The sequence below is a fragment of the Pecten maximus genome, chromosome 3, assembly GCF_902652985.1.
Source record: "Pecten maximus chromosome 3, xPecMax1.1, whole genome shotgun sequence".
NCBI classification, from domain to species: domain Eukaryota; kingdom Metazoa; phylum Mollusca; class Bivalvia; order Pectinida; family Pectinidae; genus Pecten; species Pecten maximus.
In genome coordinates this window covers 31,900,539-31,912,714 of record NC_047017.1, presented here as the reverse complement: position 1 = coordinate 31,912,714, position 12,176 = coordinate 31,900,539, and the positions used below count along the sequence as shown (strand labels likewise).

Sequence of the window (12,176 nt, the reverse complement as noted above, 5' to 3'; positions counted from 1 at the left end):
GTACATCTCTAAAGATCTCTCTCGTGTTATGGGTACATCTCTTAAGATCTCTCTCGTGTTACGGGTACATCTCTAAAGATCTCTACCATGTTACGGGTACATCTCTTAATATCAGTACTATGTTACACGTACACCTCTTTAGATATTTACCGTATTATACGTGCATCTTGCTAAATATCTCTTCAGTGTTACACGTGCATCTCTAAATAGTTGCACCGTGTTAGTTTTACATCTTAAACATATATACCGTGTTACACGTATATCTCTAAACAGCTGTACCGTGTTACACGTATATCTATAAACAGATGTACCGTGTTACACGTATATCTCTGATAAGCTGTACCGTGTTACACGTATATCTCTGATAAGCTGTACCGTGTTACACGTATATCTCTAAACAGATGTACCGTGTTACACGTATATCTCTAAATATCTGTACCGTGTTACACGTATATCTCTGATTAGCTGTACCGTGTTACACGTATATCTCTAAACAGCTGTACCGTGTTACACGTATATCTCTAAACAGCTGTACCGTGTTACACGTATATCTCTGATAAGCTGTACCGTGTTACACGTATATCTCTAAATATCTGTACCGTGTTACACGTTAATCTCTAACGGTCTGTACCGTGTTACATACACGTTAATCTCTAACTATCTGTACCGTATTACATACACACTAATATCTAACTATCTGTACCGTATTACATACACGTTAATATATAACGGTCTGTACCGTGTTACATACACGTATATCTCTGATTAGCTGTACCGTGTTACACGTATATCTATAAACAGATGTACCGTGTTACACGTATATCTATAAACAGATGTACCGTGTTACATACACGTTAATCTCTAACTATCTGTACCGTGTTACATACACGTTAATCTCTAACTATCTGTACCGTGTTACATACACGTTAATATATAACGGTCTGTACCGTGTTACATACACGTTAATCTCTAACTATCTGTACCTTGTTACATACACGTTAATATATAACGGTCTGTACCGTGTTACATACACGTTAATCTCTAACTATCTATACCGTATTACATACACACTAATATCTAAATATCTGTACCGTATTACATACACGTTAATATCTAACTATCTGTACCGTGTTACATACACGTTAATCTCTAACTATCTGTACCGTGTTACATACACGTTAATCTCTAACTATCTGTACCGTGTTACATACACGTTAATCTCTAACTATCTGTACCGTGTTACATACACGTTAATCTCTAACTATCTGTACCGTGTTACATACACGTTAGTCTCTAACTATCTGTACCGTGTTACATACACGTTAATATCTAACTATCTGTACCGTGTTACATACACGTTAATCTCTAACTATCTGTACCGTGTTACATACACGTTAGTCTCTAACTATCTGTACCGTGTTACATACACGTTAATATATAACTATCTGTACCGTGTTACATACACGTTAGTCTCTAACTATCTGTACCGTGTTACATACACGTTAATCTCTAACTATCTGTACCGTGTTACATACACGTTAGTCTCTAACTATCTGTACCGTGTTACATACACGTTAATATCTAACTATCTGTACCGTATTACATACACGTTAGTCTCTAACTATCTGTACCGTGTTACATACACGTTAATATCTAACTATCTGTACCGTGTTACATACACGTTAATCTCTAACTATCTGTACCGTGTTACATACACGTTAGTCTCTAACTATCTGTACCGTGTTACATACACGTTAATCTCTAACTATCTGTACCGTGTTACATACACGTTAGTCTCTAACTATCTGTACCGTGTTACATACACGTTAATCTCTAACTATCTGTACCGTGTTACATACACGTTAGTCTCTAACTATCTGTACCGTGTTACATACACGTTAATATCTAACTATCTGTACCGTGTTACATACACGTTAATCTCTAACTATCTGTACCGTGTTACATACACGTTAATCTCTAACTATCTGTACCGTGTTACATACACGTTAATATATAACGGTCTGTACCGTGTTACATACACGTTAATCTCTAACTATCTGTACCGTGTTACATACACGTTAATATATAACGGTCTGTACCGTGTTACATACACGTTAATCTCTAACTATCTGCACCGTGTTACATACACGTTAGTCTCTAACTATCTGTACCGTGTTACATACACGTTAATATATAACGGTCTGTACCGTGTTACATACACGTTAATCTCTAACTATCTGTACCGTGTTACATACACGTTAGTCTCTAACTATCTGTACCGTTTTACATACACGTTAGTCTCTAACTATTTGTACCGTGTTACATACACGTTAATATATAACTATCTATACCGTGTTACATACACGTTAATCTCTAACTATCTGTACCGTGTTACATACACGTTAATCTCTAACTATCTGTACCGTGTTACATACACGTTAATATCTAACTATCTGTACCGTGTTACATACACGTTTATCTCTAACTATCTGTACCGTGTTACATACACGTTAATATCTAACTATATGTACCGTGTTACATACACGTCTAAAGTTTACTGCAATGCAACACGTTATAAGTAAATGTAAAACTCTGTAGCGTGCAACACATCTCTGTAGAACTAATATGACGCTCGATCTACACTATAGCTATTACATGGGTTATTTCTTTGTATGATTAGAACGGGTCCGTTCATTATAATTTGCATCACACATTTGGGTAAGGTATTCAAATAACATTCCAAGCTGGGCCCAGCCTGAAATCTGTTTAGAAATGTCCGGATACTACCAATATTCCTTGGTTATAACAGTGTTTAATGTAGTACTTGCTTGTTTCAGATGGGAATACCTTGTTCGGAGCACTAGAACTACATAGCAGCTGTCGACTTGACAGATAAACCACATCAAAATGCGAACTAGGAGTTCTACGAGGGAGGAGAGCTCATTGCCATCAATATTCCGTTCTGGTCCGCTCAACTCGGCAAGTACAGACGACTCAGATTTGTCCTCTGATTCCAAACCAGAAAAGGACACGGAATTTCAGCGGGATGTCGCCAATAGCGAGTCCGTATTTAAGTTGCCGACAATAGACGGTTCGCGGACTACTAGTGTTACAAGTTTCATGGGCACTTCCAATTCAAACTCTCACGTGCACCGTCAGTCTCGCGAGAAATCGCGACGACGATTGTGCAGATCACCAAGTTGTCCTTCTAATATGGGTTTTTCTGGCCAGAAGAGTGTTGAATTGGAGTCCCCGACAAACACGGATAAAACGTTGCTGAATGTTAGCCCTGGCAACGAGGACATTGAGTTCAAACTGCCCGACATTTATAGGAACTCCAATAGCCTTTCTCTGCCGACGAGCTCGCAAAGTGAAAAAATAAATCCTTGGCAGTCGGCACGTGAACACACGTCACGTAGGTCGTTACGTCGTACCGAGTCGTGCCGTGACGCGTACAATATCGGCAGTCCCGTTACGGAAGCCAAGGTCAAGGACCATCACAGATCACAGACACACGCGGCACTACTACTGCCGATCAGGAATAGTGAAAGGGTTTCTTTGAAGGGAAAGAAAAAGAAAAACACACAAGTCTCCCCGAGAACCTATCAAGACTTCTCTTCTCACATTAAAACGGAACTCAGTAATGGTGCTCAAAATGGCTGGGACAGTGAGTATGAAAGTGACTTGTATGACAGTGCGAGGGGATCGGGAGGCAAAGCGTTCGACCGTATCATGGAGGAGACAGACGGACACGTGGACATCCCTAGCTCGCGCAACATGAAGCCTTGGCTGAAGGACAGACAAAAGGAGGGACAGGTGAAGGCGTAGTACCACGACACGCAAGGACGTGGGCATGGGATTGTGCAAACGTGTATTGTCGCCCCTTGTTTCGGCTATTGTCGCCAGGGGATTAACGAGGTGAAAGATAAAGCTGTGATACTATTACTAATCGGGATTAACCTAAAAACTCTGGAACCTGTTCCAGGGACTTTGGATTAGTGTTTGTTTTGCATAATTATGTTTGTGCTGAAAGTAGAAATGTATTATGTGATTATTAATTTGGATTATTGCTCAGTGTAAGTGTGTGCTTTATATAACATTATATTTATTATCAGTTTTTTTTATTTATTTGACCTCAGAGGTTTACTATTGAGTTGTAACACGGTGCACACTGTTTTATTTGTGTTGTCGTCCATAACCAGAGTATCATAATGCGTGTCATGCAATGTGTCTTTTGTTCTCCAACATATCCGAGAAATTTTGTCTTTAACAATGCTCGATTTTAAATGTAGTAGTTAGGGATGCAACACATGATATGTACTAGATTATAATCCTGCCATATATGTAAACATGTGTTTGAGTTAACTTATAAATATACACAAATCTGAGTTACCGTATGAGTACTTTATCAGTAACACGATTGAGTTTCATCATCAGTAATACGACTGAGTTACGTCATCAGAAACACGACTGAGTTACGTCATCAGTAACACGACTGAGTTACGTCATCAGTAACACGACTGAGTTACGTCATCAGTAACACGACTGAGTTACCTCATCAGTAACACGACTGAGTTACGTCATCAGTCACACGACTGAGTTACGTCATCAGTAACACGACTGAGTTACGTCATCAGTAACACGACTGAGTTACGTCATCAGAAACACGACTGAGTTACCTCATCAGAAACACGACTGAGTTACGTCATCAGTAACACGACTGAGTTACCTCATCAGAAACACGACTGAGTTACGTCATCAGTAACACGACTGAGTTACGTCATCAGTAACACGACTGAGTTACGTCATCAGTAACACGACTGAGTTACGTCATCAGTAACACGACTGAGTTACGTCATCAGTAACACGACTGAGTTACGTCATCAGTAACACGACTGAGTTACGTATCAGTAACACGACTGAGTTACCTCATCAGTAACACGACTGAGTTACGTCATCAGTAACACGACTGAGTTACGTCATCAGTAACACGACTGAGTTACGTCATCAGTAACACGACTGAGTAACGTCATCAGAAACACGACTGAGTTACCTCATCAGTAACACGACTGAGTTACCTCATCAGTAATACGACTGAGTTACCTCATCAGTAACACGACTGAGTTACGTCATCAGTAACACGACTGAGTTACCTCATCAGTAACACGACTGAGTTACCTCATCAGTAATACGACTGAGTTACCTCGTCAGTAACACGACTGAGTTACGTCATCAGTAACACGACTGAGTTACGTCATCAGTAACACGACTGAGTTACCTCATCAGAAACACGACTGAGTTACCTCATCAGTAACACGACTGAGTTACGTCATCAGTAACACGACTGAGTTACGTCATCAGTAACACGACTGAGTTACGTCATCAGTAACACGACTGAGTTACGTCATCAGTAACACGACTGAGTTACGTCATCAGTAACACGACTGAGTTACGTCATCAGTAACACGACTGAGTTACCTCAGCGAGGATGGTTAATACCAATATATTTATATATAGGTTGACATATGTTAACAGGATATATTTTAAACAATACAATGGCATATATATGTCAAGTACATTTGTTCACTAATAATATGACCGGGGTCAAATTTAAGAAAGCCAGAGATTGATAAAAGTTATATAAGACAGACTATATACTATCACATGCTACAGACCAGGTGATCGTGACGTCACCACGTCTGTGGCTATCATACATATAGTTGATGGTAAAACGTAGATTTTGATCTTCTTATTTCTATATAAATGTGTCGACATGTACTTTTGACCGCGCCGCGTCAACCCGCCATTACCTACCATAGTACAGACTCTCTGCCAAAACTGTGCATGATTGTTAACAAGCAAACTGGTGTGACTGATGAACTTTCTATTTTTCGAATTAATGCTTTTGTTTGGCGATTAGTTGTTCCGTCAGCCGTTCTAACCCTAATATAATTATGTCTACCTATGTCCAGATACCTGTCCTCGGACATGTTGCCAATCTAGATCGGCTTTTGTTGTGGACAGTTTCGCGTTGTTACAGAGGGTCTATGATATGTACAGAATTTTGTTTAATCAAAATTATGAATGATTTGATATGTTTCAGAAAGCTCTTGATGAATTAAATCAAGTAAATTAACGTTTGGTGATTTTATGTAAAACAACATGAGTTTAGATTTAAATAACACAGTTTCACAAGCAAACAAAATATGCTTACAAAAGTATGCAAAACAGACGTAACACATGCACACAATTACTGATAAAGCACATTCAGACAGCACATAAGTTAATATACAGACGGCGCAACTTTAAGTCGGTTTACACAAGTACATTTGTAAAAAGACGGTCGTGTAAGTGGTAAACTCGACGATTCTGATCCCCGTTAATTGTGGGTAAGAATGTGACTGGCCCCTGTGGCGTGAGTAACTCTATCCCAACGTGACACAAAGGTGCCATATTGAATAATATTTACACTAGATCAATATTTATTTTTATTTTAAAGAAATGTCTTTTTGGTGGCCACTTAAAAATAATTTAGGCCTCATGTAAAGTGTTGTATTGTTAAAATGTATGCTGTATCGAGGACGTAAAAACAGCAGTTGGTTTTTCCTGTATGTATACTGGCCAATTATATTATAGGTGTGCAGTTGGTAACAGTTGGGTGTAGAATGTGAGCGGACCACTGTTTACTCGAACAACTCGAGTATAACACAACCGTGGTCTATAGAAACTACTGTTAGGCCTATACCCATGTTACCCTCACAACCGTGGTCTATAGAAACTACTGTTAGGTCTATACCCATGTTACCCTCACAACCGTGGTCTATAGAAACTACTGTTAGGCCTATACCCATGTTACCCTCACGTCAATAGCAAACCAATCACTTTCTTAATAGTGCTATCAACAGATATTTTCAATTTGTTCAGAAAGAAATATTTGAATTAAACTGTGTTTTATCCAAAGGTATCGGTAGCTGCCGTTCTAAACAACTGTCGGATGTGTTCTGTAATGGGATGGTTTGTCCTATTATAGTAGTAGGAACATCTGTACCAGTAGGTGAAATCCTAACTCACACTGTACCAAATAGTTTCCAAATGTATCGCGAGGTAAATGGGTTATAAAAACCCGTATTGAGATACCTCAATTATGTATCTTAATTACGTAGAAGGAGAATGTTCCCTCACTCAGCTTTTAGTTCCGAGGTATGCTTTTTAACTTTGAAATGCTTACAGATTTTGTGATTTTTTAAGTAACCATTCAACTGTTAAATTGTAAATATCTATTTGGAGTGGTGATGTGTTTACAACTAAGTGATGTTATATCCCGCAGGGATCACCGCTCCGTCATTCTGGCCATCTCGATCATAATTTATTTCTGGTTTAAAATGGCGGACTTATTTTGTGACAATTGTTCAATCTAATACAAGCATATAGAAAGGGGTACCAGGTGTATTGACGTCATCAGCAGAGACTTCTTTGCCTTTTGTAAATGTGTAACTTAACACTACGTTAGAAAAATCAACAATGCAATTCATGTACTCTACTGCATGAATGGAGGAATTATTCCAGGTGCGCGATCAAGAAATAAGAGAATTAACAGGAGTGGATTGGTATACGATGTAAAGTCTGTACGTTCGGGTTACCGCGGTCACTTTCCTGTCATTACCCACACTTTGGGGAATACACGTGAATATCTAATACTAATTGTCCGAGTCGGAGAACTGGCAGATTGCTGCTTCCGTCCTATTGTTTCCTGTGAGTGCCGCTATAAAACTCTCCAGATAATTAAACTACAGTTGGATATATGTGTCGATAAGGGTAACTGTAGAATAAATATGATTCCGTTTACAACAGGTGATAGGTCAAGTCTCGTAGTGCTTGACCAATATGGTCGAAGTATCTATAATTAACGTCTGGCGGTCAATCAATGGAATGGTACTTTGATCTGGACATTTCGTTTAACAAAATAATACTGTTACTGTTGTAGGTGTAGAACAGTGCTCATATCAATTTATATTTTATGATCTGGGGATGAAGAAAACAAGTCACATTATGTTTTGGTTTCAGCAAACATGCATTACACGAACAGTAAGCGACCCCGATAGGGAAAACAAATCTGGGGAATATTTATTATAACCTTGATTTTGTCACTTGATGCTGATCGTACATGGAATAACGTTGATCTGTCTATGTTTTACCATGTACTAAAGGTTGTTTATATACCCGTATTGTTGATTTTCCATCAACGTCAAAGTCTAATGAGAACTCGAGCCCAACAAGTCAGGCTCCGTCCAAGTCTGATGAGGACTCGGGACCCACAAATCCGTCCAAGTCTAATGAGAACTCGAGCCCAACAAGTCAGGCTCCGTCCAAGTCTAATGAGAACTCGAGCCCAACAAGTCAGGCTCCGTCCAAGTCTAATGAGAACTCGAGCCCCATAAATCCATCACCGTCCAAGTCTAATGAGAACTCGAGCCCAACAAGTCAGTCTCCGTCCAAGTCTAATGAGAACTCGAGCCCAACAAGTCAGTCTCCGTCCAAGTCTAATGAGAACTCGAGCCCAACAAGTCAGTCTCCGTCCAAGTCTAATGAGAACTCGAGCCCAACAAGTCAGTCTCCGTCCAAGTCTAATGAGAACTCGAGCCCAACAAGTCAGTCTCCGTCCAAGTCTAATGAGAACTCGAGCCCAACAAGTCAGTCTCCGTCCAAGTCTAATGAGAATTCGAGCCCAACAAATCAGTCTCCGTCCAAGTCTAATTGTACTAAGGCCGTGATAATATTGTACCAAGGATGTGGTAAGGTTGTACCAAGGCCATCAACATATTGTACTAAGGATGTGGTAATGTTGATTAAAAACTGTGGTCTTGTTGTACCAAGGCTGTGATAAACTGTAGTGATATGGCGACACTGGTTTTTTGTATTACTGTTATATGACTGTATATGACTATTCTGTCAAAAATGACATATTATATCAATGTCTTTCATCGAAACTTTCAAAATATAAAACATGTTTTCGTCCAAGACTTCATGATTGTGAGCTATTGAATGCAAAATAAAATTTTGAACGTTACATAAAGGATTTTTTTATTTGTAAATGTATTTCTATTGTATTTTTACATTTTGTTTATTCATGTATACTACAATAAATAACACATGAAAACTGGAAGAAAAACAGGAACAAAACTTCAGTCGTCAAATCCATTCAAGTCTCAAAATTACGTACAATATTGTGTTTGTGTGTGCAGCCTGAAACGACTTCTAGTAAACGACGGTAACTAATGTGTCATTGTTGTTCTAGTAAACGACGGTAAACAATGTGACATTGTTGTTCTAGTAAACGACGGTAACTAATGTGACATTGTTGTTCTAGTAAACGACGGTAACCAAGGTGACATTGTTGTTCTAGTAAACGACGGTAACCAATGTGACATTGTTGTTCTAGTAAACGACGGTAACCCAGGTGACATTGTTGTTCTAGTAAACGACGGTAACCAATGTGACATTGTTGTTCTAGTAAACGACGGTAACCCAGGTGACATTGTTGTTCTAGTAAACGACGGTAACCAATGTGACATTGTTGTTCTAGTAAACGACGGTAACCCAGGTGACATTGTTGTTCTAGTAAATGACGGTAAACAAGGTGACATTGTTGTTCTAGTAATTGACGGAAACAACGTGACATTGTTGTTCTAGTAAACGACGGTAACTAATGTGCCATTGTTGTTCTAGTAAACGACGGTAAACAATGTGTCATTGTTGTTCTAGTAAACGACGGTAACCAATGTGACATTGTTGTTCGGTATACAATGGTAACCAATGTGCCATTGTTGTTCTGGTACAGCGTTGTTTGTGTATACATCGGTAAACAATGAACCATTATTAGGATATGCAACGGTAAACACCATATCGATAGTCAACCCCGTATAATATTATATAACAGTAGTTGAACAGTCGAGAAGTCGGCAAAATAACAACAATAATTTGTTGGTGAAAAATTGCATTATTTTATTTATTTTATTTTTTACGACGTAAATCAAATTCGAATCACGTACATTTTGTGTCCATTTGATTGACAAAGGGATAAACAGTGAAACTTCTGGACAAAACAAGATTAAATTATTTAACTGTGTACAGTTCCTGTGGTCAGTTATGTGGTCAGTTATACCTGAGTTTGAGCCAGCCGAAGGTCGTTAGATGGCGGGAGGGAATCCTAGTCGTATATATACACTATTGGTGATGACTTCGTGTCCATCGTACTGAACGCTAATTGTGGGATGGTGCGGAGGCCAATAAATGAAGTATATAATTAAATTAACGGTAATAAAATCAATGCTGTCTAGTCCGCGTATTCAACTAACATTTAGACATGCTAGCAGTGGCTATTAGAACGAAATTGTTAAGACAATAACATAGTCCCCGTCCTGTTGGCAATGTCAGCACTTACACGATGATTGATAGTCAGCTTTCTGTAAACAGGAGAATGATTACCTCATTAGACCATCCATGTTAGAGTTGTTTATGTTCAGTGTATCTCATTTGGACACAATCAGTCTAGAAAATTTATTAGGAGCTTACAAGTTGTTTTCTCAAGATGAAATAATTTTGGTCGAAATAGCTAGGTACGTTAACGTCCAATCACAGTATCTGTGTCATTTAAGGACAGCGTCCGACCACGTTATAATCTGTTCCTGGTTATTTGGGCATCTGCTGTCTTAGCCAAGCACACCTGTTGCTAGAACTACATGAACCCGCTACACTGATAGTTATCAACGTTAATTACATCATCATCACGTGATGGGCATTGTTAGCCTGTTTATATATGGATCTCTTTATTGAATACCGTTACTTTAACAAGAGAGGTTAAATAAAATGTATATAATGAAAAAGACTCCAACCTTGACTCGGCCGAATTTTAAGATTGGCGCATAGCAGTCGCATGGCAATTGTTCTGGGAAAATCACTTGTGTTCGAACAGCTACGGATTCGGAATTTACTAAATATCGCATTTGATGCCATACGTAAAATATGAGCTATTACATTTGTTGGCACATTCCCGCCGTTCCGTATGATTCAGTCCCCTTCCTTTGCCTCCATTTTCGTCTCTGCGTGACCTGGCGCCTATAAATGAGCCTTGATATCCCTTTCCTTCTTCGCGTGACCTCGTCTTTACAAATGAACCTTGACCTCCCCATCCCTCTTTTTGTGACTGGATCACCTACAAATGAGCCTTGACCGCGCCGATCTTCTGGGACTGGGTCAACTACAAATCAACCTTGACCTCCGCGCCGGTGGCCGAGTGGTTAAGGTGTCCCGACACATTATCACTAGCCCTCCACCTCTGGGTTACGAGTTCGAAACCTACGTGGGGCCGTCGTCTATTTGTACCGTATCCCCTACTTAAACTCCTTGTGACCGTATACTGTTTTACTAGATCTGATACCGCTATGTTTCTCCGACATTCTATAGTCTTGCTGGGGGAGGCTAGGGCCTCACGTGGTTTGAGCTGGATTCTGCCTCTAGATATATTAATAATGAATGGGGAAAAACATCCTGTTTTATTTATTTGCACGCAAATATAGCGTGACAACTGATATAGTAGATACGAGACACTTAGTTGTTGTCGTAAGTTATGGCTAACAAGAGGGCATTTAAAATCACAATTAAATGTACATTTCTAAACTTAAATTCATATCCAGTGCTGGACTAACTGGCAGTCCCCCGTTTCTCGACACGAACTGCCCTGGTGAATGTATTGATACGAAATCACATTCAACACCTATCACATTCTGTTGAGTCTATAGTCGGTGTTTTTATCAGTATAATAAATTCGGACGGCTGGACAGACAGGGTGACAGAGAAAGTGTTGTCACTTTGACAGGGACATTTGACACCAGTACCACACGTACTCTGTAGATGGTCGGTATGTAGACCTCGGCCGTGAGTTGATTAACACCAAACAATAAGTGACTTACTTTCACTTAACTTGACGTCCCCGTGGGTGTAATATTAATCATATCTATTCAGATATATAAAGGAGGAGACATCATTTATAAAAAGTAGGTTGTATGGGTAGACAGCGTGATAAGTAAGCGGGGATTATCTCGGTGTTACGACACTCACACTGGACACCTGAAACCGTCAAATACCAAGGGGCGATTACATCTTTCTCATATTTTTTA

The 12,176-nt window shown here is 39.3% G+C and overlaps 2 protein-coding genes across 3 annotated transcripts in view; both read left to right on the top strand.

The window, feature by feature from the left end:
• Positions 1-8,431, top strand: part of LOC117323915 — a 31,063-nt gene extending 22,632 nt beyond the window's left edge. The window contains exons 2-3 of one of the 2 annotated variants that reach the window (XR_004531856.1): positions 2,838-6,788; positions 6,840-8,431. Coding sequence is in view for 1 of the 2 variants with exons in the window: in XM_033879446.1 (XP_033735337.1) it covers positions 2,908-3,828 (921 nt within the window). In the remaining variant the exon portion in view is untranslated. Of the gene's footprint in view, positions 1-2,837; positions 6,789-6,839 lie in introns of those variants that run through there. The other variant, XM_033879446.1, reaches the window with a different exon arrangement.
• LOC117322713 (putative protein TPRXL) lies at positions 8,070-8,881 on the top strand. Its single transcript, XM_033877652.1, has 2 exons — positions 8,070-8,085; positions 8,208-8,881. Exons 1-2 carry the CDS (start codon positions 8,070-8,072, stop codon positions 8,879-8,881), a joined length of 690 nt encoding a protein of 229 aa, XP_033733543.1.
• Positions 8,882-12,176: the final 3,295 nt, after the last annotated feature.